A 27,792-nucleotide genomic window follows, 5' to 3' on the forward strand; every position below is an offset into this window, starting at 1 on the left:
TCGTGTAACAGAGGGCAGAATTTGACCAGCAGAGCATATATAGTTGTTTGGGTATCACTATTTTTTTGCAAGTAACACAAACAAGTTCTTACAACAACCTTCAACCAGATTAAGTTGCACAGTGCACTGAAGAGGAGATAGAAGAAAATGCAGCAGAGAGTCTGAATTCTAAAATCACTGGGCATATGATCCCAAAGAGAAAGGCAGATCTTATCTATCAGCTGTCTGTGCCTCTGCCAAACAACCCAAGAAGCCTCACCTAAGCACAGCTTTGCTCATGCATTCATGCACGCATGCATTCATTATGGCTGACCTGCCCTACAAAGGTCCATTAAGTGGAGCTCATTTCAAGCACAGATGGTCCTGAATAGCTTAATGTCTGCCTGGTGGCCAGAATAAGTGAATTCTTGATGGTCTTAGACTTCTGATCACATCCATGCAGCCAAGGAGCAAATGAAAACATGTTTATCATTTTGATAAACAACCTATCTCATTGCTGCAGGATGCTCCATGTAACTCAGCAGAGTCAAATACTATTAAATTGTCATCACTGTCAAAGAGAGAACATATAAGTTTTTCTACCTGAGTCATAGTTAATGACTTCCACAATGTATAACACAAATAAGTACTGGTGTTTGCCTTTTTAATGTTTGTTTACTGATAAGTTCAGGCTCTGCTAGAACACAGAGGTGAGTTATAATTTTGAAGTGCAAAATATGCTTTTATTATTACCTCTCAGCTAGAGATATAAAAAACAGAGATGACTAGAAGATGGCTTTTTGGCTTCTGCCAGGCATGCACTCAGCCCCTATTGCTGATTAGATAGTTTAAATCACAGCCACCCACAGTTGGTTCATACTTATGATAAAATATTTCACTCTGCAGTGTGTAAACTCAAGGTGGCTTTATAACAGAGATAAAAATGAACATGTTTTCAGGAGTTAGGTGTCCTCCATTTGGAATTAAAACATTTGCAGGCAGTAACAAACAGTTGTCCCTGTCTTATACGAAGAATGATAGGTATTTTCTGTACTTCAATATTTTAAACCTATGCAGAACAAAGACTTCCAGTAGGAAATACAAAGACAGTCTTAATGCTGTAGATAGCTGCAGTCTTTGACAGAAGAAGCTAATTCCTTTCCAGAAGCTAATTCTGTCCCTCTTGCTTAGGTAGACAGCAAATTTCCTTTATGCAAAGTTCAGGGCAATCCGTGAACTGAGCACTCACAAAGGGTCAGCTGCTCTTACTATCAAGTGCTGGTAATGTTCAGTGTGAAAAGGATGCAAGTCACATTCACCTCCAAAGGTTCTTGAAGAAAGAGCAAAACTATTCCCGATCTGTGAGGTCGTATGTATTTCTAATCTTTTCCTGATTTTCTTGGGGGAGGGTGAATACCAAAAAAAACAAGCAAGCAAAGCCTTCTTTCTTCCCTGGTGGGTAATGCAGCCACTTTGTGGGATATAACCGTCAGCAAGACATCCAGAACACTCTTACTTAGAGGATTTTAGGGTGCTTTCCTCTCCTACTAAAGTCGGTAGCAAATCCTCTATTGAATTCTATGAGTTGGATGAGACTGTTATTGTAGAAACAAAGCCAGAAGCCATATTAGCTCGGTAGACCATAAACCGTTAAAAAAATAACCCTTTCCTATTGTTTGTGACAAAGATTCAAACTTTTTCTGCACTCAGCCTGTCAGGTTAATAATCCACATTTTTATTTAAGACCCTAAATATTCATTTATAACAGATGGGAATGGCTCCAAGGGAGCTGCTACAGTTTTGAGTCAATAATCCATGTTTTTTAAAAGTCCATAAACTTATAAATACATATATATAGATAGATAGATATGTATTTATATATTATATATATAGTATATATTATATGTATATGATTTGCCTATATATATATGTATATATATGTTTGGTCTACCATCCAGGTCAACCCTGATATACCCTACAAAATGTCTGAGTATTTCTTCCTCTCTTCTTTAAAACAGGCTGTTACACCTGTACTAATTGTACATATTGCCAGCTTCAGTGATTTGTAAAAGATCTGATGATGACAACCGATTATATTACTTGGGATCTTTTCTCCTTCCCATAAGGATAATGGCAACTAAAAGGGGAGATATGCTGGTTTCCAAATTTCAAAAGATGTCCTAAGGCCTGAAATCCACATTTACCCAGCAGGATTGGAGATGTCATTTTTGACCAGACACCAGTGTTGTTTCAATAAAATTTACTCCTTGGGTGAGGATATCTTTAGTAAGCAATATCAAGCTCTAGGCAGGTAAACAAAATGTACACTTTGTCCAAATGCAATGCTTCCTGTGAACAATACCTTTTGGGCATTTTTTTTTCTTTTCCTGCTAACTAAAAGTTGACACATGTAATATTAACACCAAAACAGCAAACAGCATCAAGAAAGAACAAATGTCATAATGCACCTGTACTACCCAATCTTTGTACTCTGCAGCATGGAAGTCCAAAATGTTGTCTGTGCACTGTTAAAGGCTAAGAAAGTCGGAGTAGTAGTTTTATTAACAATTCACCTCTTGGCAATGTGCGAGGTTGCTACTTCTGTGTTACATCTCCCATGGACTGGTTTCAGTAGAATTAATCTCTGATATTAAACCTGAGAAGCTAGAGCAACTAGACAAATGGAAGTAAGGGAAAAAAAATATTTGTTTTCTTTTGCTCAAGGAAAATATTTCCAGCTATGCTTCTGCTTATATCTCCATCTGAGAAACAGAAGGTGTGGGAAAACACATTTCATAATCTTTAGTATTAGCAACATTGTGGATATAGTGATCTGTTTTCTAGACAATGTGTGGGAAATACAAAATCAAATAATGTTTAACCATGTACACCGATGCTTTCCAATGTCAGGCCATGGCACAAATTTCTGAAGCTCCATACCATATTTTCCTGCTCTGCAAAATCAACCTTCCTACTGGTGGGGATTATTTTACCATCAGAAAGAAGTCACATCCAAAATCAAAGCCAACAAGGCCTTGAGCTCTCTTCAAATTTATGGGGGATAAGTATCCTCACTATAATTGTTGTATATGTGGTTCAATAAATACAGTAATCAGGAGTGTGCTTTTTCAATGATTTTTTTTAGCAGTCTCACTGTGTCCATTTGTATTTATCTGAGCATTATATTCTATTCCTATTTTGTGTGTGGCTTTTAAAAAGTGTAACATGTATGTGCAATGTTGTTAAAATATATTCCAACAAAACTCAGTGCATGTAATGCTGTCCAGTGATGGTTAATAGGTAAAGTGTGTTTTAACGGAAAAATCTGATCCTATGTAACAAATTTTTTAGGAAAATGGGTGTGTAACACACATAACTTTCTCCATGTGAGATGGATTTTTTCTTCTGTGTCAGCACCATAAAGGGTCTTTTTATTATTGTGATTATTATTTTCATTACAGCTACAGTCAGCACAGTTTAAAGCTTCAGTTAATGTACTTAACTATCTAGTGGTAACAAAAGGAGGTTTTTTGTTTGTTTGTTTGTTTGTTTTTTGCTTTTACAGTTTTGTTATGTTTTGATGCTCCTAAGCATCTATACATTTTGAGTTAAATTCTTTATTGCTGCCACAACTTGAGTTTCCACATAAGAATTAAAGGTTTTATAAAGCTCATCAACTACAACCCATTATTTTGAATGGATAACCAAATGAGCAAGACTAGCTCATGTGGTTATTACTACTCATACAGGAAATTAATAGAGAAAATGAAGCATTTAGCTTATTCACAGATATTTACCACACAGTATATGTAGTCTAAAATTAGAAATACTTATTACTGTGTACATTATCTTTATTGTCGAGTTTTCTATCAATAAAATCACAAATCTCTCTTCTCTTAGGACATGACCATAAGATGAATCAAACCAATGAGAATCTTTTTATTGCTTTCAATATGATTTGGATGGGGGAACAGGGAATTTAAGTGATGAATTACTTCATAGAAAGACAAAGGCATTTGGGGCTGAGTTGATTGTCACAATTCCTCTTATTCCTGAGAGACAATTAAACGACCTTTTGTCAGACAAAAGCTTTCTGAATTGTTGGGATCTCTCTTCTGTGGTACCTATTGGCTTTCAAAAAAACTGTGTCAGCAGGCCAAATACACCTAATAAGTAATACATGAAGCAGCATCTCTCTCCAGATGAGTTGAATATTTACTGCAGTCAATCTTGTCTCAGGCTTGTGGATGCATCGGTCCTTAACCTCATGACCATGCAACCTAAGCTCATTTACCTTAATGGATATTCACCAGCTTTGATTCACTGATTCACCCTGGAAGGTCAGTGATTTGAAAACTTAATAATATAAAACATTTCCACACATTGTGGAGTATTTCTTCAATGGTAGTTGTCATGCAACTTAATATTGGGAGTACACTTTCAAGCAAAATGTCATTCCTATTTCATGGCAAGACCTGCCTGGATGGCCTTTTGCCAGGCAATACCCACCTGGATGGCCTGGACAGCCTTTTCAAGGCCTTTCAAGGCCTTAAAAGTCAAGAAAGAAAAAGCAGCCTCAACACGACCATTACAGATTTACTGTATGCAGCACTGGGTTTTATGGTACAGATGAGAGCGAAGACACAGCTCCTGTAGGCAGGTGGGAAGGTAGGAGGGAACATTTTCTCAGCTCACAGCACCCTCGGTGGTGCCCTGGCTGTGAGGCCCTCTCAGACAACAAAAAGCCTGCCTTGTCACTGTCTGCCTCCTGTCATGAAGTTGGTCAGGAGGGAGAGGATGTCTGATCCAGAGTGACTGACAGAGCGAATCACAGGACACAAGGGTCTCTAAAAAGAGATCTATCATGTCTCCAACATAACCTTTGGACTGTACCTAGAGGCCATCTGGTCAGCCTTCCTGTCCCAGCTTCTCCTCTCCTCTGCCTTGGCCTGGCAGAAGTTACTCTTGCCTTGTTTTGACAACGTGCAGTCAAAGGAGATTCCCTGTCTACCTACCCCAGCAGTTCACTACAGAAATACCACATTCACGGAGTCACGTAGTAACGGGACTCACTCCTGAGTGAAGAGAGGCCACTGGATTCCTCAACCTCTTCTGAAATCCTTGTTCACAGCAACATGTGGACCAGTGTCTCCACACTGCTTATTCTCCTTCCTGCCTGCAGGATTGCAGAAGTGCTCAGAAGCTGTTAAAGCTGTTTCAAAAAGAAGAGTGAATGCCAAAGATAGGAATAATGCTTTTTATGCTACCGTAAAGGCAATGTAGATTTAGTATTTTATATTGACATAAAATAATAATTTTTTTCTAGGAAACCTTTGTACTTATCCTGCTCTTTAGTATGCTCTATGTGATGTTTTCTACTAAGTTTAAAGAAGTCCTGCCAAATTTATGCTGCAATTTCATAAAGTAGCCAAATATCTGTGGGGAACAGACTGGTGCTATTAAATGCTTGGCGATCATGAGCTAAACAGAATTTGAACTAAGGAATCAGCAAATTACTGGGCAGCGTATTAGCCCACTGTGGTGTCTCATCTTCTCTCACTACACTGCTGAGGTGAACGGGAATAGTACACGTGACACTTCATTTCTGTCATAGCATATGCCACAAATACCTGGTATACATAAACCCTAAGGCTCTACCTCTCTGTCTATCACTCCTTTGTGTTCTCCACCCAGTAAAACCATTGCAAATGTTTATAAAGGACAATGAGGGAGAAGACTAAATAAGCCTGGTGACCTTGCAAACAAAGGGAATGTTTTCTGCCTTAAAACTTCCAGTTTTGTGCGTGGGGTAGGAAATGAAAAGGCTGTTGCACCATGCAGTGATTTGGAGAGGCTGATTGCCATCCACTAAAGGATGAGTACTGGCATAGAATCAAATATTTAGAGGAAAAAAAGGTTATTTTTAGATGTATTCCCTTAACCCCTGTCCTTGTATGAGAGAATATTTGGGGAAAAGGGCAACCAACAATACTAGTATAAAATCAGCCAAAAGTTATTGCATTTATGCATTCAACATAAGCATTAAGTTACCTATATTTGTGGCATACTCCATTTTTTTTATGCCAGAAATTTATTGATGTCAGAAAAGTTTCTAATATATGACAAGCAAACAATATCTGTTCTAGAGGGATATTTATCTGCATTTTCTATTAAAATTGAAGCATAGCAGCATGTGCCTGTTCACACATAAAGGGAGAAATAATGTCGTAATCCCAGCTGCACAGAAACTGTGCAGAGACACAGACAGTAGCATGCCCAGGTGCTTTGATTAGCCACCACTATTCTTCCTAATCAGAGTGTCAATATTCTCTCTCTTTCCTTTTTTTTTTTTTTTTTTTTTTTTTTTTCTGCCAGAAGGAGGAACGTGTGAAGTTATAGCAGCACACAGATGCTGTAATAAGAATCGAATTGAGGAAAGATCACAAACAGTAAAATGCTCCTGTCTACCTGGGAAAGTGGCTGGGACTACAAGAAACAGACCTTCCTGTGTTGATGGCAAGTAGCTCCTCCTGTATATATGTGTCTGTATCTGTACCATCCAGTAAGCAGCTTTAAGTCTATAGAGTATGCATAGGAATTTTGTTGTGTTATCTGTTAATGAAACAGGAAAGCTATCAGCACAAGCATATATTTGAACCAGCTTGCCTGTTACTTTCACACGTGGTACTATGCACATGGATCACGTCAAGATTTACTCTCGAAAATATGAGTATAGCACTCTGTGCAGCCACTCAGATTAGTGTAACAGATTCTGTGTCAGGATTGAGCCCTTAATAAATAATTGGATTAAATTATCCCTTGCATCACTTCAAGAGGCCTCCTGGTGCCACATTAGTTTTGATCCATAAATATTTCAAAGGGCAACAGCCATTCATTTTGATTTAATTAGCCATTTGAAAAGTCAGTGGCAAATAAATAAATAAATAAATGCTGTGGTCTTATTCTGTAATGAACATTACAGAAAGCTAGGAAAAAAACTCTGTATTTTGAACTCACTGGTGTGTTGAATCTTGTCAGTCACGGGGATTTTTTGCTGTAGCAAGAACACCAGGTTACTTGTATTTGGGATTCAATGCTGCACCCCAGGTCTAGCTCAACAGGGTGTCTTCCTCTCTGGGGCTCCCCTGGCACCCCTGCAAGGTGAAACCAGGCAGCAAGGGGGAGCTAGCTGTGGCTTGGATGTGCTTAGCACAGTATGAATTGATTATGAATTGACAGGGAGTAAGTGGTGCCATCAATTCCTCTTCCCAAACAAGCCACTGGGTGTTCAGGAATCCCTTTGTGTAGCAGCTTTGTGAAACTTTTTTTTTTTTTTTTTTTTGTAAAAGTTCCTTGCTGCTCTTTATGGTAAATGTTTGGTGCCCAAAGTGAGACAGGAGAATTGTTGGGTATTGAGGACAGGAAGACCTTATAGACGAAGCTTGGAGGCTTGCATATTCAGTACTAAAGAAGATGAAAAACAGGGAGCACTTTTAAGAGATGAGAACCTAATTTTTTCTCAGCAAGTATCCATGGTGAGTATGTATTTGGCTTATCTTTTAAAGACTGAAAGAAAATGTTGCATAATTTCAAAAATACTTTCAGAATTTTAAGTTATGAGGCAGTCATTTAAAGCTTGTTATACTGGGAATGCTATTCTGCTTCTGAATTCATGAAATGTGCTAAAAATGTGCTATGAATGGACCTGTGAATGACTGCACTTTAATCTATATTCTGTCATTCTTTTATTGCTTAGTTAACCCAATTAATTATATATATACACACATATATATATATTTATTTATTTTCTGTTGAGCACACTCATAAAACCATAAGTGAAACCTACAGTGGATCTTAACCAAAGATCAACCATACAAGCCTTGAAGAGTTTCATGTTCTTTGGCAGGTCATGAGAAACAGAGGCACCGCATAGAGCAGACACCATTAATTCAGATCTCATAATTCTGTTCAGAGGACAGGAGCTCCTGCTGTGTTAAGAGAAAAAGTTGGGTGCAGGTGTGGACCGGTGCCTAATTGCTCTGTCAGGATTACAATAAAAAAGAAACATTTTTGTCTGGAATTTTGAAAGGAGTAAGGATAAAACAATGACTAATATAAAAGTGCAAAGCTAGTCCCATTGAAGTCACTGGTAAGACTCACAGTGACTTCAAAGCCTGAAAACGTGAACTACAAAGGAATGTCTTCCCCTTTCAAGTTTAGTTGTTGTAGTCAGACTATAGCTTCTTTTGTGGATGGCTGGTGAACAGTTCAAAAGCCCAATATGCTGCTTGTAAAAATTAATAGAAGGGACATTTCTTTGGCCTTTGTTTTATCCCAGACTTTGCCTTGTGACTTTTGACATACTGACCTGTTTTAAGTCAGAACTTTGACCTATTTGGCTCTTCTGTCCTTGCTAATGCAAAACTCTTGAAACTTCCCATTGGAGACTCGTGGAAGTCAATACTTTAACTCAAATAAAGGTTTGGGATTTGCTGTCTCTTTTGCACAGGACATTTCAAAATGTCATCTGTAACTTTTTACCTTCTTTACCTACATTAGTGGAAGGATTAAGACCTTTTAACCATGGTGCATTGTACACTGCCTATGATTTCAAGCCACAATCTGTGGTTAAGAAAGCTTGTTTGGGTCCATTACTTTAAAAATACGACATGAATGTTCAGGTTACAGCAGTATATTCACAGCCAAACAGGCCAACCACCTCTGAGGTGACAGAGACTGGGAGATACCACGTCAGCAGTCTCCTCTCATCTGTGGTTGATGACTGTCTTGAGCCATCTCCACCTGATAGCTGTTTAGTTGTATTTAAAGAAAATAAAAATTAAAAATTATATATATAATAAACCTCGGCCTAGCCCTATTTGTACCATTGGCCAAATTGTGACTTAATGGGATCAGAATCAAGTTGTTGATGCTTCTCAGTCCAATTGTATCAGAAAACACTTCATCAAGGCCAATGCTTTGACAGTTTGAGTTCATGTCACAGAGGAGGGACAGCATTCCCTGCACTCCAATAGCCAACGCCCTAGGACACAGCTGGGCTGTGTAGGAGGGAGAACACAATTATATGAGTTGGTCAGCGTAACCTTTTCAGTAAGTATCGGGGGTGACAAATGGCCCTTTTGTCTCTCATTGTGAAATCTCTTTGTGGATAGCACACCATCGTAGTACATAAGACTCATAAATGCAGCTCTCCCCCTGAAAGCCAGGCTGTGTGTATGGAAGGGAAAGGACAGGAAGCTCCTGTCTGTCCCCATGAAATGCTTCCTGCCAAGTCCTGCAAACCCTTTCTCAGGGGCCTCATATTAAAACAGATAGAATGGGACTAGGCCAAGGCAGCCTCTGAATTTCTAAATTCTCCTTTGCTGCTCATTCAGTAGATACTGTCCTAAAATCTGTCTGAATTGTGTAGTAACAGTGAGAGCAAAACAGAAGCCAAATCTTGCCATGAAACAGAGAAGCCAGCCTATTATTTCTCATCGCCTCTTCTGTTGCACATTTACTTTCATGATTCCCTTCACTGCTCCAAAGTCGTTTTTTTTAGGGTTGTTTTGAATGTTCCCTTCTCTCTTCCAATTTATCTTGTGTGTCACTTGGCAGCAGCATGTACTATGGGCATTAGTCTGCTCAGCTCTCTGTCATGTCTGTTACTATTTTCTCCATTTGCCCAAATACCTCTCTAGAGCAAGTCCCAAGTGGATTCACTCACTTTCCGTTGCAGCAGCATGGAATTGTCCCATTTTTTGGGGGGGGGGAAGCAGTGCCAAGCCTTTCCAGAAGCTCCCCAGCCCTCCGCCTATGGAGCACGTGGGACCTGTGCAGCTGAGTATTAACAGTGCTGGTGGACATAGCCTGTGTGCTGGCTGGCTGAAGGTACCAGAGCAAGTTCATGCTCTAATGTCTTGCCCATTGTCCCCGTGATGGCCATGGCCAGCTCAGGGCTTGAGTTTGCAGCTCAGACCAGCATGCAGACCCCTTTAAGTCTGCACTCTGACAGACCTGCTCTCTCTCACTTTGCTGTTACTGCAGATCCTTAGTGTGACACTCTATTTCTGCATGGTTTTCTAACCTATACTTCTGAATTCATACCCTTCTTCACTTTACTTGCAAACAGCTTGTCTTGCTAATTTCAGAAGCCCATGAATTTTCTTCCTCCTGCAATGGTCTCTGTGGGTTTACGAGGGCACTCGGGTGGCAGTGGGCACATACTGATGACCCTGTTAGGTGTCAAACCCATATCCCTTAGAAATTCTGTTCATCTCCATGCATAAAGACTAGGCAATGGCTCTAGTTGTTTTTTCCTTAATAAGTGAATCTTCTATCTTTCCACATAACACTAAAAGAATCTGCTAAAATGAAAAAGAAAAAAAGAAAAAAAAAAAACTCAGATATTTATCCTTTTTTAATAGGTATGTCTTTTTCAATATTTTTTTTTTCCACCATTACCAGTACATCTTTTACATTAAGCGGGCCAAGATTTTTCTCCATTGTTCATGAGTAACATGGAGGGATTCTTTATCTTGTTCATCATTCCTGCAGAGTTTTTGTTTCTGCACCATCTTCCTTCTTGGTATGCAGAGCACTAAACACAGGCAAACCCCAATGAAAAAAATGCGGCTTTTAAATGCCTTTAAAATCACTGTTTGAAGCTTTTCCAGATGCACTCAGCATATTCTTAAAATACATAAATGTTTATTCAGTGAAGGATTCGCATTCAGAAAAGCTCAACAAAAAGTTGTTTTTATTTTGCTTTTGCTTTGTTACAACACTTTCCTAAAATATGTGGCTGCAGGCTGCTTGAGGTTTGGTGGTTCTACTAGAACTTGGCATTGTATGGGGTTTGATAACTTCAGGCAGACTTTAAAATAACTTTGTTATGACAGTATCAAATGTAAAGGTTAGACCAACACTGTCATATTTGGGTCAGGACTGTAATATCCACCCTTCATTCTTCATTGATCTAATCTTCATTAAAAATTGAAGTTAAGATTTTCTTCATTGGTGTGAATGAAGCTGGCTGTTTGGACTAGAGAACAACAATGAGCAAGTGGCAGCCGTGAATTGATTAGTGCACTTTTGTCTTTTTGGTGGTTTTTGTTGTTGTTCTTGCTGTAGTTTTTTGGTAGTGGTGGTGGTGGTTTTTTTTTTTGATTCTTTATGGACTGTCTACACACGACTTGCAGTTTTCTACAGTTGGTTCCATTACGAAAACAGTCTCATGGCCACTTTTTCTTTTTTGTTGTCGGTGGGTGGTTGCTTGTTTTTTTTGGAAACAGTTCATTTTGGTACTCAGTATACCCAACATGAATGTTTGAGCATACACAGGAGTCACCACATTTTCTACACTTTCATTAAGAATTCTCCTATTTGGAAGTCTCCCATCCTCTTTCTAGATACACCTCTGCTTTCTACTGCACTTTGCAGTGGCTGCACACATTCCTTTCAGGAGATCAGTAAACAGGCCTGGTCACAAAGAGCAAGTGTGACGAAAACGGGAGTGGAGGCGAAGTAAACTCCTGAGGTTACTAGTCACTGTTAATGGAAAAGCTCTAGTAATAATTTCTCATCTCTAATACTTTATATAATTGATCTAAAAATGTAATAATAATACAAGCTATTTTTAATCTTAATACTGTCACTTTTACACAGTGAATAATGTGCATGGTACCATGTCATTTACATGTATTGGGCCATTCTGTGGAGTCAATAAGTGGCTATTCCCATGTGTTCTTCAAGAACTTTGAATAATACATATTTGTTCATCTATGCTGAAGTTTACTGTATTATGGTTAATGATGCTCTCAGACACACATTTTTGTAGTGCTTGAATTTCTTCTCTTCAAACTTCTTCCAGTCTCTTTCAAGCTCTCTCAGAGGCAATCTCAGTATTTCTTATACAATTATCTGTGAAATTGATTGGACCGTGGGGTATGGAATAACAAAAAAGCACAGGCACTGGCTTTTGAAATTGTTCAAGAAGGAACCATTATACAGGTTGTGTATGTTGCCAAGGCTTTTAGGAAATGTGGAGTTTTTAACACTGGTCAAAACCAATGAGTAAGAAGGAAGGTGTTACCAAAGTGTTTCCTAGTTGCTGTGCATTATTTCTCCCTGTAAATTATTCCCATAAGAAACGTCTCTGCTAAGGTCTGAGATGATCCCAGTCTGTGTTGTGAGCAGATACAGGATTTGAACTGTTAGCTCTCAGGCAGCAGGACTAGTGTGCTAACTCTCCATGCCTGCTGCTGGCCTGTTTTATATCAGCCATGCATCAGGGAAAAGGGAAATCACTCACTGATACAGAACAATAAAATGAAATGAATCCAATATTTCCCATTCTGCCAGACTGGCTTTGGATCACATCAAGTTTCAAATCATTCCGTAATATATGAAATATTCACATGCATGTACATACTTCAGATTTCTATTAGTTTGAGGATTATCCATCAGTAGCCAACACACAGCCCTGTGATTTTACATCAGACTTTGTCTGGACAGTGCTAACAAACTGAACACAAGTCCTAATGACTCTTGGGAGCACTGTGACTTTTAGTACGTCTCTGGGCCAGCACCACACAACTCTCCAGACATGCTACTGATAGTCAATACTGCACATTATTTTTCCCCTGTGCAATAATGGGAGCAGAGAGAGAACAGCTTTCATCAGCACTTGCTCCTTTTGCTGGCATTTGCCCTCCTTTCTATCACCCAGCGCCTGCAAATGAAAAGGTCGTGGCTGGTAGGTTGCTCCTTGGGCAGGTGGTAATTGCAGCCACGCTGTTGACAAGAGCTAATTTGTTTTATTTTTAAATTATGGATAAGATGCCGACTGTAGAGTGAGCATTCATAATTAAAAAGCACCGTGCTCCTGCAGAAGCAGAGGTGCAGCTCATCCCCTAGGGGGGACCTGAGCAGGCTCTCAGCCTGCGCATCCTCCTGCAGCACTCCTGCTGCCCCAGCTCACGCCGGAAAAGAAGGACATGGGACGTTTGGAAACTTCAGCTCTTCTTGAAGTGGAAGCCAGATTCAAGCCCTGCAGAGTCAGATGAAAGACTCCCATTGACTTTAGGTCAGCTCCTTAGCAAAGACTTTGTTAGATATAATCCTGTATCTATCAGCACTTACATCAAGTGAAAATGGTTCACCGTCACAAAGCCAATAGCTTTCTATTTATCTTATGTGTACGTTAGGTGGTATCACCAAAAAGCTATTTTTTTTTCCCACTCTGTGAAAATACTTTCAATCAATTCTTATTTTTTGAAGAAAGAAGGGGAAAAAGATGTTTTTTGCAACTGAAGAAGTCAGCTTCTCATCCCTCTAGCTGTGCTTCAGCCTAGATAAGAGAAGATCTCAGGGTCCCATATTATTAATGCACTGTCTGTATGAATAACGAGCAGGCTTGGTGAATTATTTCACACTCCTGGGAAAATCTATAGCCCTGTCCTTCTGCAGCACCACTGGAACTGAGCAGGAGACTCGTATTTTCTGATTTGGTGAATTCAGATGACTTCATTTGTAAAGAGGAAAAAAATGTATCTGTTCCCTACTGACACCCATTTACTAAGCTCAAAAAAAAAAAAAAAAAATCATATCACATGCACTATTAAAGAGAGAGAGAGAAGCCTAACTTTCTACTGGAATATTTTCAGACTTTGTTTTTGTCCCAAAACACATCTTCTTGAAACGCCCTTGCAGCCACTCTGAAATTACAGCCAGCCCCTGAGAGGTGCTGAGATGACTTCAGTGGGAGCCTTGAGTTGAAGCTGCATGGTTTCCTAAGCCCAGCCCACCAGTGAGCAGCCAGGGAGAGCAGAGTGGCCACGCTTCTCCCTGAACAAGCATATGTGCAAACCATGTGCTTATGTATCCATGTCTGTATGGCTTTGTATACCTGTGCACACTGTGTAGGGTCATCCTGCCATGGATGACCCGCCAAAGCACCCGGTGCTGCACAGAAGTGTAACTATATGTTCCCAGTGGTTGAGGTACACTATGGGAGGATATTCAAGGGTCAAATTGGAGCCAATAAGAACCAAAATCTGTAGTGAGGATGCTGAGCTATGCCTTCCCCATTTCTGCATTGTTTGTGCTGCCTGCAAACCTCCACGGGGCACCAGGGAGAAGCAGACAGATGATCGCGTCTTTCTGGTGTGAAGACAGTGCAGCTAATGAGATCATCTGACTAGGGGCTTATGTGAGTACATCTTCATCTCCGCTATAATTTATCTCTCTACCTGTGTCTTATATTTCTTTCTTTTCCAATTGACATCTTGGTTTCCCACGTAGCAAAGCAACCACCCTTTTTAATATCCAGCCTGGAGAAGAGCTGACTAATCCACTCCTGAAGTGCAGAGCACTCATTTCAATCCCAATGAATTTTTCGACAGGAAAAACATTTTCTTTTTATTTTATTTTTTCTAAGAGGGAAAAAAAAGCCATCAGCCATGGCAGCATCTGCGTGAGGGGCGGTCATTTTTCCACGCTCCAGCTGACAGGTCTCAGTGCTGGCACAGAGGGAGGAGAGCCAACCAAGGTGTACAACCAGCAGCTTTACGGTGAAATTAGAGACCGGCACAGCCACGTAGCAGTGTGAAGACACACAGGAACATATAATTACTTCACCTCCATACAGAGGAAAGTAACATTTCTCTAAAATACTTCTCATAAGCCAGCTAGAGGCTAAATGGAAAAGCAGTGGGAGTTTTCTCGTCTTCCAGGTAGCATTAAGTGTTAATCACAGCACTGGAAAGAGCCCAGCAAGGGGTTTTGGAGGCAGAGAGCACAGGCACAGAGGGCCATGGGCACCACAGGGAAAAAGAAGCACAAGCTGGGTGGGAAAAGAGAGCCTAAATGAGAGAAAATTATTTCACAGGGGCTAAACCACAGGCAGGGCCATGCAGGTGAGCCCCATGAGATCAGGTAGTGAAAAAATGGGTGTGCTGCCAGGCCAAACACAGAGAACAACTGAGGGAAGGGCTTTTTGTAACTTTTTCATATAGGCTTCTATCTGGGCCAGCCTGGATGAGCCCAGGACAGGGCAGCAGTCCACTCTCACCTTCATGCAAGTCTAGGGATGTCAGATATGGCCAAAAAATCTTCAGTGATGCTGAGGGGTGTTCCACTTGCAGCAAGCAGGCATCCAAACAGTGGCCAAGAGGAGCTTAGAGAAACATTGAGGTCAAGTAAGCATCTGCACTATATCCCTTTGCACAAAATCTTGATAATGTGTCTTTGCCAGGAAGGGCCATATTACTCAATGGCTAATTCTGCACAGGCTCACATCTTTTTGCATCAGATACTGTATTTTCAGTGCACCAGGGCTGTGAAATGCAGCTTGTCTACAGGCATCTCTAATGTGGTATAGAAATACGTGATCAGAGTATTGCAGAGCATTAAGTCTTTTCTTTTCTTTCACAGCTACCTTGTGTCTATAAACAAGGAGCTAGTTCATGAGGCTTGAATGTGTTTTGTAGGATTAGGATATGAACACAAAAGAAATGGATGATTAAGTAAAAATGGAAAACCCTGCTATGCGGTGTGCTCTCTTTAAATTAAGGAACAAGAACCTGAAGCTATTGCACACTGCAATTTTAAAGAGACAATGACCAAATCCTTGTAAGAAGAATACGAATCATTAATTCTTTTTATTCATTCAGTGAGATCAAATGAGAGTCACTAATTTAGCCCCAGGACTGTCCATTATGTTAAACTACATGGGTTAATCTGGCCACTGCAACTAAAGGTGGACAAGTTAACAAGTGTTTAATTGATTTCAGAGAATGGATTATCCATAAAATTGATCACACAAGTGTTTCCTGTTGCTCCTCTTAGAGCACAGCCAGGTAGCTGTAGGACCCAAGCCCCTCAGAGTCTGTCTGCCCATAGCTGGTTCTGAACGTGATTTTCATGCATTAACATTGCAGAATTGCCTTACATGTAGGATCAAGTAAGTACACTGCAAGCAAGGGGTTTATTTCAAACCTCAGACTTTATGCCAAGGAAGTCCATTATTCAGCATGTACATACCCTGCAGATTTTGAAACTGGTCTCTATACCTACATGTCAGAAAGCAGTTTGCTAATCCTGTGGCTCAAAGGTGGCATTATTCCTCTTTGGTTTCTGTAGACCACTCTGTTTACTGCAATAACTGCTCAAGGTTAAGCAAGCACAAGTGCTGATGCAGAATGACAAAATTCAATAATATTTTTAAAGTGCTGCCTTTCCCTTTTGAAACTATCGTGCAAAAGATAGCGGTGTGGACAGGAGCTGTACTCCACAGAATTAAGCATTCTGCCCTGTCATTAGTACATAAAAGCTATTCTGCAAGCAGATGGATTGTTTATAATACATGGTCTTGTGTAATCATTTCCTTTTGATTACAATTCCTAGGCAGCAAGCATACAGCAGAGTTTTCAAGATGCATGGGCATGGTCAGTACATATTTTTTTATCTATCTTCCTAATGTTCCCAGGACTCACAAACAGCAAGGTGAAACATCAGCACAAGCCATCACTCTGCAATGAAACTGAGAAGCAAATGACACTGTCCTAACTGAGCACAATGGCAAATCTTGCATTAACTCAAATGAGAGTAGAAAACATATCTGTGTATTGGCTTTATTATTACAAAATGCCCTCTTATTTTTCTTCAAAACCCTCTGCAAAGTACCATCAAATATGATTGTATTTAATGCAGTTATGCAAATATCAAATTTACCCTATTTCCTTTGAAAATTCCTTTCCCTCCTCTTGAAAATTGCCAAGTGAATGAACACATTTTAAAATCAGAGCACCTGTAGTCCCTGATAAATAAATAGTTAAGTTCATAAATAAAAGACCATTAGTGTAATGAACACTTGCATTGCATTGGCAAGATCATTATCTGGGGACACAGATACCTGGTGCTCAGAGCAGGACAGGGGAAAGGAGGGTTACCAGTGCTTTGAACTGAAGAGCACAGGAATGAAGCAGTAAAGGAGAAAATCTGAACACTTTCTGACAGGTCATGTTTCCTCTGGGATTCAGCTTAGTAGCAAAGGCCTGCCCTCATTATTGCACTGGCGCTATTCATTTCTCTTGTTTGTCTGTATATTGTGATGAATTTGGTTCATCCGAATGTCAGACAGGGAAGCAGGTGAGGAATTTGTGGCGAAGCTGGAGAAGCGTAATGCTTCTCTGTCACATGGCCCTTTCCTCGGATGGATGCGTGGTTCTGGGAACTCAGCTTCAAGAAAGGAAATAGATTGTCTTGGGGGCCCAGGTGCAGAGGCTTGGGCTGCTCAGGAGAACAGGCAGCCTCTGCTGAAAGGAAAGACCTCCAGGGCATCAAAGCAAAGGATGAAGGAGCAAGAACAGGAAAGGCAAAGAAAACAAAGGAGGATTTAATAAATATAAACCCTCTATAGTAAAATGTAGGTTGGCAATTAAAAGAACTAGCTCTAACTAACTATTACTAACTCTAACTATTGGGGAAGGTTGGTAGCAGCTTCCCCGTAGGAATGTCAGATATTTTGGGAGGCTTACAGAGTGCTTTGCCATACCCACAAAGGCAAAGAGATTACTGTTTGATAAAACCCACCACAGCATACTGGCAAAGGATGGATGTACCACAGATAGATATAACTCAAGAAAAAGAGCCATAGAGCAGACTCATAAGAATTCATTCACCTGTTAGAGAGATACCTAATTGCATATATCTTTTCTTTTTAATATAGCAAGAATTGACTCACTTTGACAAAAAAAAAAAAAATATCACAGTAGTTTTCAGGCAGCTGTAGTTCATGTCAAATAAAGGGTGAAGTCTGGGGGGGTGGGTTGTCTGATGGTTTTTGAAATGCAATCTTTGAAAACAAAAATGTTTTGTCAGTGTTGTGACTTTCACAGTAAAAGAAAAGGGGACAAAATTGCCAAGCAGATATATGGAAGAGTTGCATCCCATTTTGAAGGCTTTAGTTACAGTTTGGCTTTATTTGATACAGTAATTTGTTATTGTTTGGTTGGCCAACATTGACATCTTTTCTTTTATCCATTTATTTGCAATAGCATGCTGATTAACCACTTTTAACGGTGGAACAGATTAATTTTCCATTGTTAAGTATTGACTTAGATTTTTTTTAATCTATTCTATTTGTCAGCAATGGCAGAACTGCACTTCCCTGGATGAGCAATAATGAGGCAGTATCGTGGAATCCATTTCTACTAATCCCCTGAAACACTGCTTGCAAGTTCTATGTGGTCATTGTGAAAAACAGCACTTGCACACAAAGATTAAGTAAATAACAGCCTTACTCTCTGGTTTGCATTCTTCAAATGATCCCTGGTGCCCATAAATGAGGATCCTAACAAAAAGTATTGGTTTGAATTTGCAGATTTCCCAGCTGAGCTTGCTCATTAACACACAGCGGGATGGAAACTATGACCAGAAGTGATCTGTGATTACAGTGGATATGGTCTAAATGTATTGTGTACAGTCGGGATTGGTAAATAAAATGAGTAGGGGAAATTTCAAAATCCCTAACATTTAAATGTAATTATATGCCACCCAGATCTGTGATTTAGTGTTGCCTGCTACTGAAAGCATTTTGAAAACTCATACAGTTTCATAATAAAAAGAATAAATGGACAACACAGATCAGAAGCTTACACTCTGAATGTAGAGACCCTTATGTACAGGTCTGTGTGACCCACTTAAATTTTAAACTCATTCTTTATGGTAAGCATAGCCACACTCTTCATGCATTTTGCATATCCAGTTTTCAAGCCAAAATAGGGGAGCTGCATTGGCTTCAGTGCTCCCAGCAGGTAATCAGCTTCCTGCAACACCAAACCTTATGTCACCAGCATTAATGGGCTGAAATAATCAGAGCCTTATAAGGACTGTGTCTGCCCAGTTCCTATTAAAATTAATGGGGACTAGGCATTCATTCCCTTTAGGCATCTTTGAAAATATCAGCCAAACCGTGGTGGTGAGTATTAACCTTTAGGAAGTTAGTGTTGGCAGCCTCCCACTGCCCTGTGCTCATTTCCTAAATCAGTTGCTCTGATGAGGTGTGAGCCCTGCCTGGGAGCCTCCTGCCCAGGTTCATTAGGACCAGGTCTGGGAGCAGCTGTGGGCACCTCACACCTGGGGGCTGTTTTGGCTCAGTAGAGCCCGGGGAGGCAGAAGGCAAAGTGTGAGGTTGGTAAGATGCTCATACCACCAGCAGCTTGAGCTGAGCATTAATTTCTCTTCTTGGTCTTCAGTGGTGAGGAATCTGGTCCCATAAAGGCAAGTAGAAGTGGTGTGAAAAACCTATCCTGGCTTTGTATATAATGCAATATAGAAATCTGGGGCAGAAACACTAATAATATTACAACCTAATTGTTACAATAAACATAATTGGTGTAGAAAATACCTGCATGTGAATGCCTTTATATATTAAACCCTGTAAGGAGCTTTTACCCTGCTGATTTAAACTTCTTTAATTAGGGTTTTTTTCCCTTTCCTCTCTATATTTATAACAAAAAACAGTCTGGCATTTAAAAAGAAAAAGGGGATTAGAATTACTTATTATTGGATTACTATTAAACCAATAGAAATAGCAGTAGAAATTCTTGCTTTTAAACATCCCCAAGGTCTCACGTCTAATCCATGCAGATGACCTGTGAGGAAGCAGTGTTACAGGAATAAATTGGCTGTGGTTTAGATGGGAGGATTTCAGCCCAGCTAACTCTCAGTAGTGCACACCTGAAATGCTACCGCAGTAGCTGAAGAGCAGACTGTCCCCCTTTTGAAAATTGTCACCCAATAATGCTAAAATAACCAAAGAATAATCAACACGCTCAGGGAGCAGACTGTTCGTGGACAGAAAATACATTACTAAATCAAATAAATTGCTAACTGTGAAGCATTTGCTAGGCTCTGTTTTACATGCTGTGAGATAAGAAGCAAATATAACATGCTGATCTCTCTTACTGGCTTGTGCTAAAAATGCAAGGTAATACATAGGCTTTCTTGATTTCTTAGAAATCCTGTAAGAACCAACTGGATCTTAATGACCTGTTACACTGCATCTTTACCACCGTTATGAATACATGGTTTTTGGTAGACATTTACGCTATTTTGAGAAAGTACCAATTGCGTTGTGCTGGATTTTTATCCTGGTGTTCTTTTTTATTTATTTATTTATTTATTTATTTATTTATTTTACTTTCCTAAATGTAACAGTCTAGTAGCCATGGACCTGGAGGAAACGTGTAGCCAGGAACATCTGCGGTGCTGGCAGATCTCAGAAGAAGCAAAAGGGCCAGCCGGAGCCTTTCCTGGCTCTGCTGAGTCCACAGGTTTTGAGCAGAGTTATGGGCAAGGCTTATTGCAGTATCCCTGTGCTCAGGATGTGGATCGTGAGCTTGTTCTGCTAGCTTTTCATGAAATATTAGGTATCACTAAATGTAGCTTTCCACAGAATATAAATCAGCTATGTAAGAGTAGTGTCCTGCTTGTACAACATATTTTGATTGTCTGCCCTTATATTCACTCACTTCGTGGCATAGTACAGTATATCAAAGAATGTAGATACTGCTGCTGCTTCCTACCACACTTTTCAGGTAAAATGACAGGTGCCTGGAATTATTACAGCATGTTTTCTTTGTTTTGTCACTAAGAAAACAGCACCATAGATGCTGAGAGGTTCTCGCCAGGTTTTGCAGAGACCAAGGGGTTATACTTGTATTCCTAAATCCAACAAGGGACCCTAATCTACTAGTTTATGCTGCTGAACAAGGCAGGCATCCTGCAAGGGCAGGAGCACAGGTTTTGTGAAGTGGAAAAATTGGGCTGTGGGCAGCACAGGAGTGATGAGAGGTTACAGTGCAGAGTGGGAGCACACCTGCTGTGTTAGGTAATACTGGAAATGGTAAATAACCCCAAACGTTTGGATTTATTTTTCTTTCTAACAAATGTCACTGTGTCGTATCTAAATATATTAAAACCATGCACTGTTCAGATAACTATTGCTGTTTCTTTGAAGGATGAGATAACATCTAGCATGGGGGGATGTAAGGGAAAGGCAGAGCTACAGGGTCCTGTTCTACACTCGGTTCTGGGAAATGCTAAGGCAAAAGAAAATATTCCTACAGCCTGCTTTCCATTCCTATCCAAAAATACTCTTCCTTCCAATTTTTCTTGGGTGTCAAAATAAATGAAAATGTTTCATAGTGATTAATGGTGTGCTGGTTACACAGTGAATGCTGCTAGGGATACAGCCGATCACAGAAGACGATATTTTCAGAAAGCCTCATCATATTTTGTTTTGACTTTATGCTGACATGTTGAATTTTGGCAAAAAAGTGATGAAATTCAGCCAGCTACATAGGCATGCATGTGTGCACATAGACACACGCGTGGAGAGAGACAGAGAGAGAGATGACTGATGATTCTGCTCCTGGAAGGAAATCTCTCTCCAGAGAAAAGCTCCATTGCTTGACACTTGCTGGATGGTTGATCATCATTTGCTCCAGGATGGTGTGATTCAGGGATTAGCTCTGCAGGAGCATCCCTGTGGTCACCAAGTCCACCCAGTGTTGTGTGGCACTGTGTGAACCAGCAGCCCCTGCAGGGAAGGTAATGATGTATGGAGGCTTGTCTGCTCCTCTGAGTACCCCCTCAAGTGCCACCTTTGGGAACAAAAGGAGGTGCCAAATGCCAGCCCATCCCTGTTTTCTTTAGAAAATTCTCTGGGTGAATTAAAAACTGCTTGCAGGGTTTTGGAGAGAGGTCCACAGAACCACCATCCCGACGTCAGTCAACTCAAAACTCCTTTTAGGTTTTTGATAGAGCTTGTTATGCATTAAGTCTGCGCTATGGTTATTCACCTGGAGACCTTAATCGTTATGTACAGAAAGAACAACTACAGCACAATGCTGTTTCTTTCACTACTATTGATCTTTAGTTTCACACTTCAATTTTGCTTTCTAGATTAAGGTGTTTTGTTGTTTTTCTTTTGCTTGGCTTTGTGTTGTTTGTTGTTTTGTTTTGTCATATTGCTCTGTATTTGAGCTGTTTAAAACATGCTTGAGATTTCAATTTTGAGAGGGTTATGCAAGGCTAAGGTTGTTGCTTATCTAATATTTTGTCAAAGTCCAAGCTCTGAGTTGTAAAAGTCAATTTAGTTTTAAGCTGTTTTTTCATCACTATTATGAATAATCCCATTTTATTTTATTATTATTATTTATTTATGTTTTGTTTACAGGTTAGTTATTTATGACAAGTTAGTCATTATAATAATTTTAGTGGAAGCGACAGTGGAGGAACCAAGCCTCACTGCAATAGATTGTTATCCAATGTAATGTATTGATCAGGTCAGGCAGTAAATTAACAGGAGCAGAACACCATTAAATTTTGAACTTAATTGCCTTCTACTCTTAATTTCTATTGGATATAATCAATAGGTGCCAGAGGAAAGTTAAGAGTTACTTAGCAAGCCGCTATTTCCTGCAGCATAATGGAAAACTACTGTTTCATCCTCTAGTTGATGCAAATAATTTGCAGTTCAAGTGTGGCCACTTAAGCATTTTATCAAAGACTCACTTTTAGTTCTGTCTTGATTAATCTTCATCCCTGCCAGAAAGAAAAGTGATTTAGTGATGCAATCTGTTTTAGTTTAGCTGTCTCTTTGGTCTTTACACTTATGCTGGTGTTGCAGCAATGCTGTCTCCCTCCACGACCTCTCCAGCCTGTTCTCCTGTTCTAGTCATGCCCAAACAGAGTGTCTTCAGGCTGCTGTTCTCAGAACAGTAACTTTTAATATCACTTCCTTTTCCAAGGAAATGCAATGTCACAGCCAGTAGAAATGAAGACCATAGCCTTGTTCTCAACTTTTCTTCTTAGATCTTCTACTAGCTCATTTGGGCAAGTTGCTCACTTCTTCCATTTTTTTTCTGCCTGCAAAAACACTAATGTAATTGCCTTCACCAAGGTCTGGTGTCAAACTGACATGTTGCACTCCTTTCCTGGACACCCTGTGCTGATGATAAGCGTAGTTCTGATCTCCAGCCTACTGCTCAGTTTGTTGCTCCTTGCATCTCACATTTCTCTCTCCAGTAATAATTCAGATACTTGGTTGTTATATTTTTTTTCTTTTTACTTGCTGTTGACTTCTAAGTATTGCTTATCCTGCTGTAATCTAAAACCAGTTCCTTATAAATCAATACCTCAATGCTATTACTATATTACACCTCTTTGAACACTCTTTCTATTACTTTTTCTTTTGCTAATAAAATGCTGCAAAGAAAACACTGTATTTCAGGTAACCTTCTGACAAAGCTTTATGCCCTCTGGAATCACAGGGACATGAAAAAGCCATTGAATGTGGGATAGACATCTGATGAAAATTAGGGGTTTGTTGCAAACTTTGGTGAGCCGTGGAAGCTGTATTAATGAATATGTAGAATAAAGTAGACCAAGGTAAGCATACCTCATTTTTTACAATAGTGTCGGTTCTGTGCCAGTTGTGCTACTCCATATTTATAACTTTATCTTCGCATTAGACAATTCACATTCAAGCTAATAGGAGTTTTCCAGGAGTGTCAATTCAGGTTCTTGACGAGAAATGAGCACAGCCCTTTTTGCTCAGCTTTACAGCAGAAATAGCAGTTAGAGTAGAGAAGAGTCTACTTGAGATTTTTATGAAGTGGTGCATAATGATGGATCACCAAATTGAAATTTCTATGAAGGTCTGTCCTTTCCTAAGAGAGCTGATCTATACACCCCCTGGAAACCAAATATCTTCAGGGAGTGGCGAGTTGCCAAAAATAGAGTCAATGCATCCAGCAAGCTTTGCTCTGATATCCTATCTTGCATCTCTCCACAGTTCTCTCCATTATAAAATACAGGTAGTGGATATTTTACCATGAGCATCTTCGATTGTATTCAAGTCCAGTATATTTGGAAAAAAAAAAATACTACTTGCTGTCTGTGCAAGTAGAAAAACTCCCAAATCATCAAAACAGCTGAATATGAGTTTAACTTTTTGACAATTATTCCTTGTCACATTATGTTGGTTAGCAGGGAATTCATCACAGGGGAGCAGAAAATTAATTCCTTGTAAAAATCAGGAGGCTTTTATTGTGCTTACAAGAATATATTTTCTAAGGGAAGGCAGAGTTTGGTGCTGAAGCCATACCACCATTGGCCTGGTGCAGTGAACGGGTCTCCCTCTGCAGAGAGATGACTTGCTGCTCTGTGTTTACAGACCAGCATGAATTGTGCAAGACTCCTAGTCCCAGCTCCCAGGAGAGGCTGAAATTGTCCCATTTCAGGGCATTCAGAAGCTGTGTTCACATCATTCATCCTCACCTTATGAGCAGGCAGACAGAAGAGTTGGTGTTGTGCCTACAGCATACTTAAGGAACTGAGCCACAAAGTACACGTTCACACAGAAGTCTGTGACCTAGAAGGGAATTGTACATAGTGCTAATTGAGCATCTCTGGCCAGGATGGTGTCAGCAATTATAATAGCATTCGCCATTTCCTGTGGAGAGGAGTTCTTTTTGTGTTCACCCTTCTGCCAAGAAAAGGATAAAATCTCTCATTTGTCACTGAAGAGAATTACCAAGTCTTGTCCAAATTATGCTGCTTCCAAGGCACCAGATTAATCTCTCTGATATCCCTTTGACATTTTTTTTCTAGACTAGCACATAGCTGAATTTCTTCCTTCATGATCAACTGGTATAAGGGGTACCTAACTCACATGATAGTCTTTCACCACTACCTGCTACACTGAAAAACCCTACAGGAATGATTCAGTACACATGTGCTCCCCACAGAGCAGAGATTTGCTATGCTTTGGGGCAAAATTTCACCCCAACTTGCTTCATAAGAAGCCTCTGGAGGAGACACCTGAAGCAGCTGACACCGCTCCCTGGAAAAGCAGCAAAGAGAGGCAGCTGAGATGATGTTTTGATGCTCTGTCTGATCATCAATCTTTTGAAGCCTCCCTGGTTTCTTCTGAGCCTCTTTAAAGGGAAGGATCTGCCTGCACCATACAGCAGCCTATCTCAGACCAAAATTTTGCGTGATTTTTTAGATATTTGCAATGATTCCCAGCTGCTCTGGAATGAGATGTGGATAAAAAGACATTCATGATAAGGTTGATAAGTATGGTTTGGTTCAGTTGAAGTCCCCCCTCTGGCTTGCTGTCATCCCAGAATCCTTGTGAACTATAGGTTGTAATAGGTATACTCACCAGCAGTGATGGGTAAGGTAGAAAGTCTCAGATATGCCCGTGAATTAGGATCAAATGGAGCAAACTAATTCTCAGTCATACCTAGTCACCACTAAAAAGATGATGATAGAAAGAGACAGAATCAAAATTAGGAGGATAACAGATTGTGTTTCTGGTTAGGAAGAAGTCCTGCATTATGAAATGCTGGTGGATTTAATGTTAATTCCACCCTTGTTTGTCATGCACATTGTAAAGCGTGTTAGCAATCATCGCATGCTAGTTGAATCAAGGCAGTGAGGGTTTGGTATTTTTAGAGTACTTTGTTTTATAGCTTAGAGCCTTGGCTGAAGTCCGTCTGCTAATATAGAAGATTCACATCACTCTCAGGCTGGGAACTGCAGTTGTTGCTGTTCTCTCCATACTCCATGGTGTCTGCAGGAAGATCAGGATTGAAGCTGTGAATCTTTCTCATGATCCCCAAATCCAAAATTGTATTTGCGTAACTTTTGTCCCTAGAAAGTTATCCACTGCTTGCAACTAGCTTTCCTCAGAAACAGTCAGACAAGACATATGGAACACAGGCTTCCTGTATGCAGATAAGTATATAAGAAATTAGACAAGACAGTAACTCTACTTATGACCAAAATTGGGGGGTACAGCTCTTAGAGGTCAGAGCACAGTTAGTGTTTCAGGTAAAGAATGCATTATTTGCATAATTCTTCAAACTGAACATGTTGAATGTATACATCAATCTTTTTTCAACTCCATCTTGTTGGAGTTCTTCAATGCCACACTGGTGGAGTTTCTCAAAATATTGCTACTGGCAGATATTATGTGCATCAGCTGAAGGGAAGCTTCAGCTTCTGAGGGGAGTTTTGTGATCCTACCAGGGAAATGAAGCTGAAAAGGTGTGTCCCTACTGCCCAACTCTTTCAATGCCCTGAAAAAGAGGGGAAAAATGATGCAGGAAAAAAAAAAAGTATATTGTATATATCTAATGCATTTCACAGCTATCTGATTGACAAGGCTATGCTTCTCTCCGTCCTATATTGTTACCTCAGGTGTATGTAGAAAGAGGCTCTTTGCAATCACACTAAAAATGGGTGGGGATTTGTGGGTGTGACAGACTGCTGAAGAAAGCCCCAGAGTATGTAATACACTAGGAAGTATTAATGAAGATGCAGAAAAAGCCTGTTCCATTCTCAGTTTACCCTAAACTAGGTATTTAAGACCTCACTGTCACAGACTGAGGACTTAGTGAGTTACCTAAATTCCATAATTGGCCACCTAAATCACTTGCCCTCAGTGATTTTCTAAATTAAGAATTTAAAACAAAGAGCACTAACAAATGTACAATTTGTTTTCTCAAATTTTCTCCATTTGAAAGCAATAGCAAACACAATGACTTTAAAAGTAAGTTTATGTAACTCTTTATCTTTTGGACAATTTCCTTCCAAACAGTGATAATAAATGTACATGTGAACATTTAGAGCTCTCTCTTGGGTCCCATTTTTTAGCCTTGGAAAAATCCTTTTTTTATAGCTATATAAAAGGTTATGACCATTGCTAAACAATTCATGAGTGCCTTTTTATTCCACTGCCCACAGAAAGAGGAAGGGAGCTCGCCACTAATCTCTCTCTCCAGCAAATAGGACACAAATATAACACAATATTTCTCCTAGGCAGAGGATAGTTGGTACCCTTCCTGCCCATGTCCTTTGGAGCAGCTTGTACAATCCCTAACAATCCAGGGATGGGAATATACTTTTGCTTTCACCTTGGCGGAGCTTTACCATGTCAAGGCAGAGCTTGGGAAGTGTTTTGAAATCCTTGCAGAGGTGGTGATAAAAAGATACTGGAAACTGCTCTGGTGTAGTGATGTGCTGATGTTGCTGTGCCATCAGCCTCCTCATTACTACCAAAGCATTGGGAGGTCCAAAGCTGTCCTAATTTGACTATTTCTCCAAGGTTTTTAAATGAACAAATGATGACATTGTTTGACTAATGCGTTAATATTAAAACATAAAATCCTGCAGCAGCACTGAAGAAGACACTTCTTTGCAGAAGGGATTCTGTATTTCCCTGACCCTGCAAGGCAGAGCTTGAAGGTCTCCCCATGAGCTCCCAGTGCAGAAATGAAGCCTCAAATGCTCCCTGGCCATGAACTGAGCCTGTGAATGTACAGTGACTGAATATTCATTTTGTCCATTCTTTAAAAAAAAAAAAAAAAAAAAAAAAAAAAAAAAAAAGATAATTTAAAGTACGAGAATAGCTCCATTCATAAGCCACAATGTGAGACAAGTATCTGTCACCAATGTCGTATCTACGTTTCTTAATAAGATGTGAACAAAGCCAATATATTAATACATATAAAAATAAGGAAAAAGATATACAGAGAGAAAAATTACCTTTTTGTCATGAAGTGATGTAGGTTGATTATAAGCACAGGTATTATTTCTCTTTGTTCACTTCATTGTGCAGTCTGGGAGAATAGGGGAGCCGTGTGCACCTGCTGTATGACCGGATGAAATTAGGGTTTCAACATTCAGAACAGCAGATACTTAGGGTAAAACTTTCCCCTGATTTGAGCTGAA

General features: G+C 39.9%; 1 protein-coding gene across 1 annotated transcript in view; it reads left to right on the top strand.

Annotated features, from left to right (window-relative positions):
• TAFA1 (TAFA chemokine like family member 1) overlaps positions 1 to 27,792 on the top strand; it is a 218,216-nt gene that overhangs the window by 166,245 nt on the left and 24,179 nt on the right. Inside the window, exon 3 of the mRNA XM_032194135.1 lies at positions 6,355 to 6,495. Within this exon, the coding sequence (XP_032050026.1) occupies positions 6,355 to 6,495 (141 nt within the window). The remainder of the gene's footprint in view (positions 1 to 6,354; positions 6,496 to 27,792) is intronic.

This window comes from Aythya fuligula, chromosome 10 (genome assembly GCF_009819795.1).
Source record: "Aythya fuligula isolate bAytFul2 chromosome 10, bAytFul2.pri, whole genome shotgun sequence".
In the NCBI taxonomy this organism is placed as follows: Eukaryota; Metazoa; Chordata; class Aves; order Anseriformes; family Anatidae; genus Aythya; species Aythya fuligula.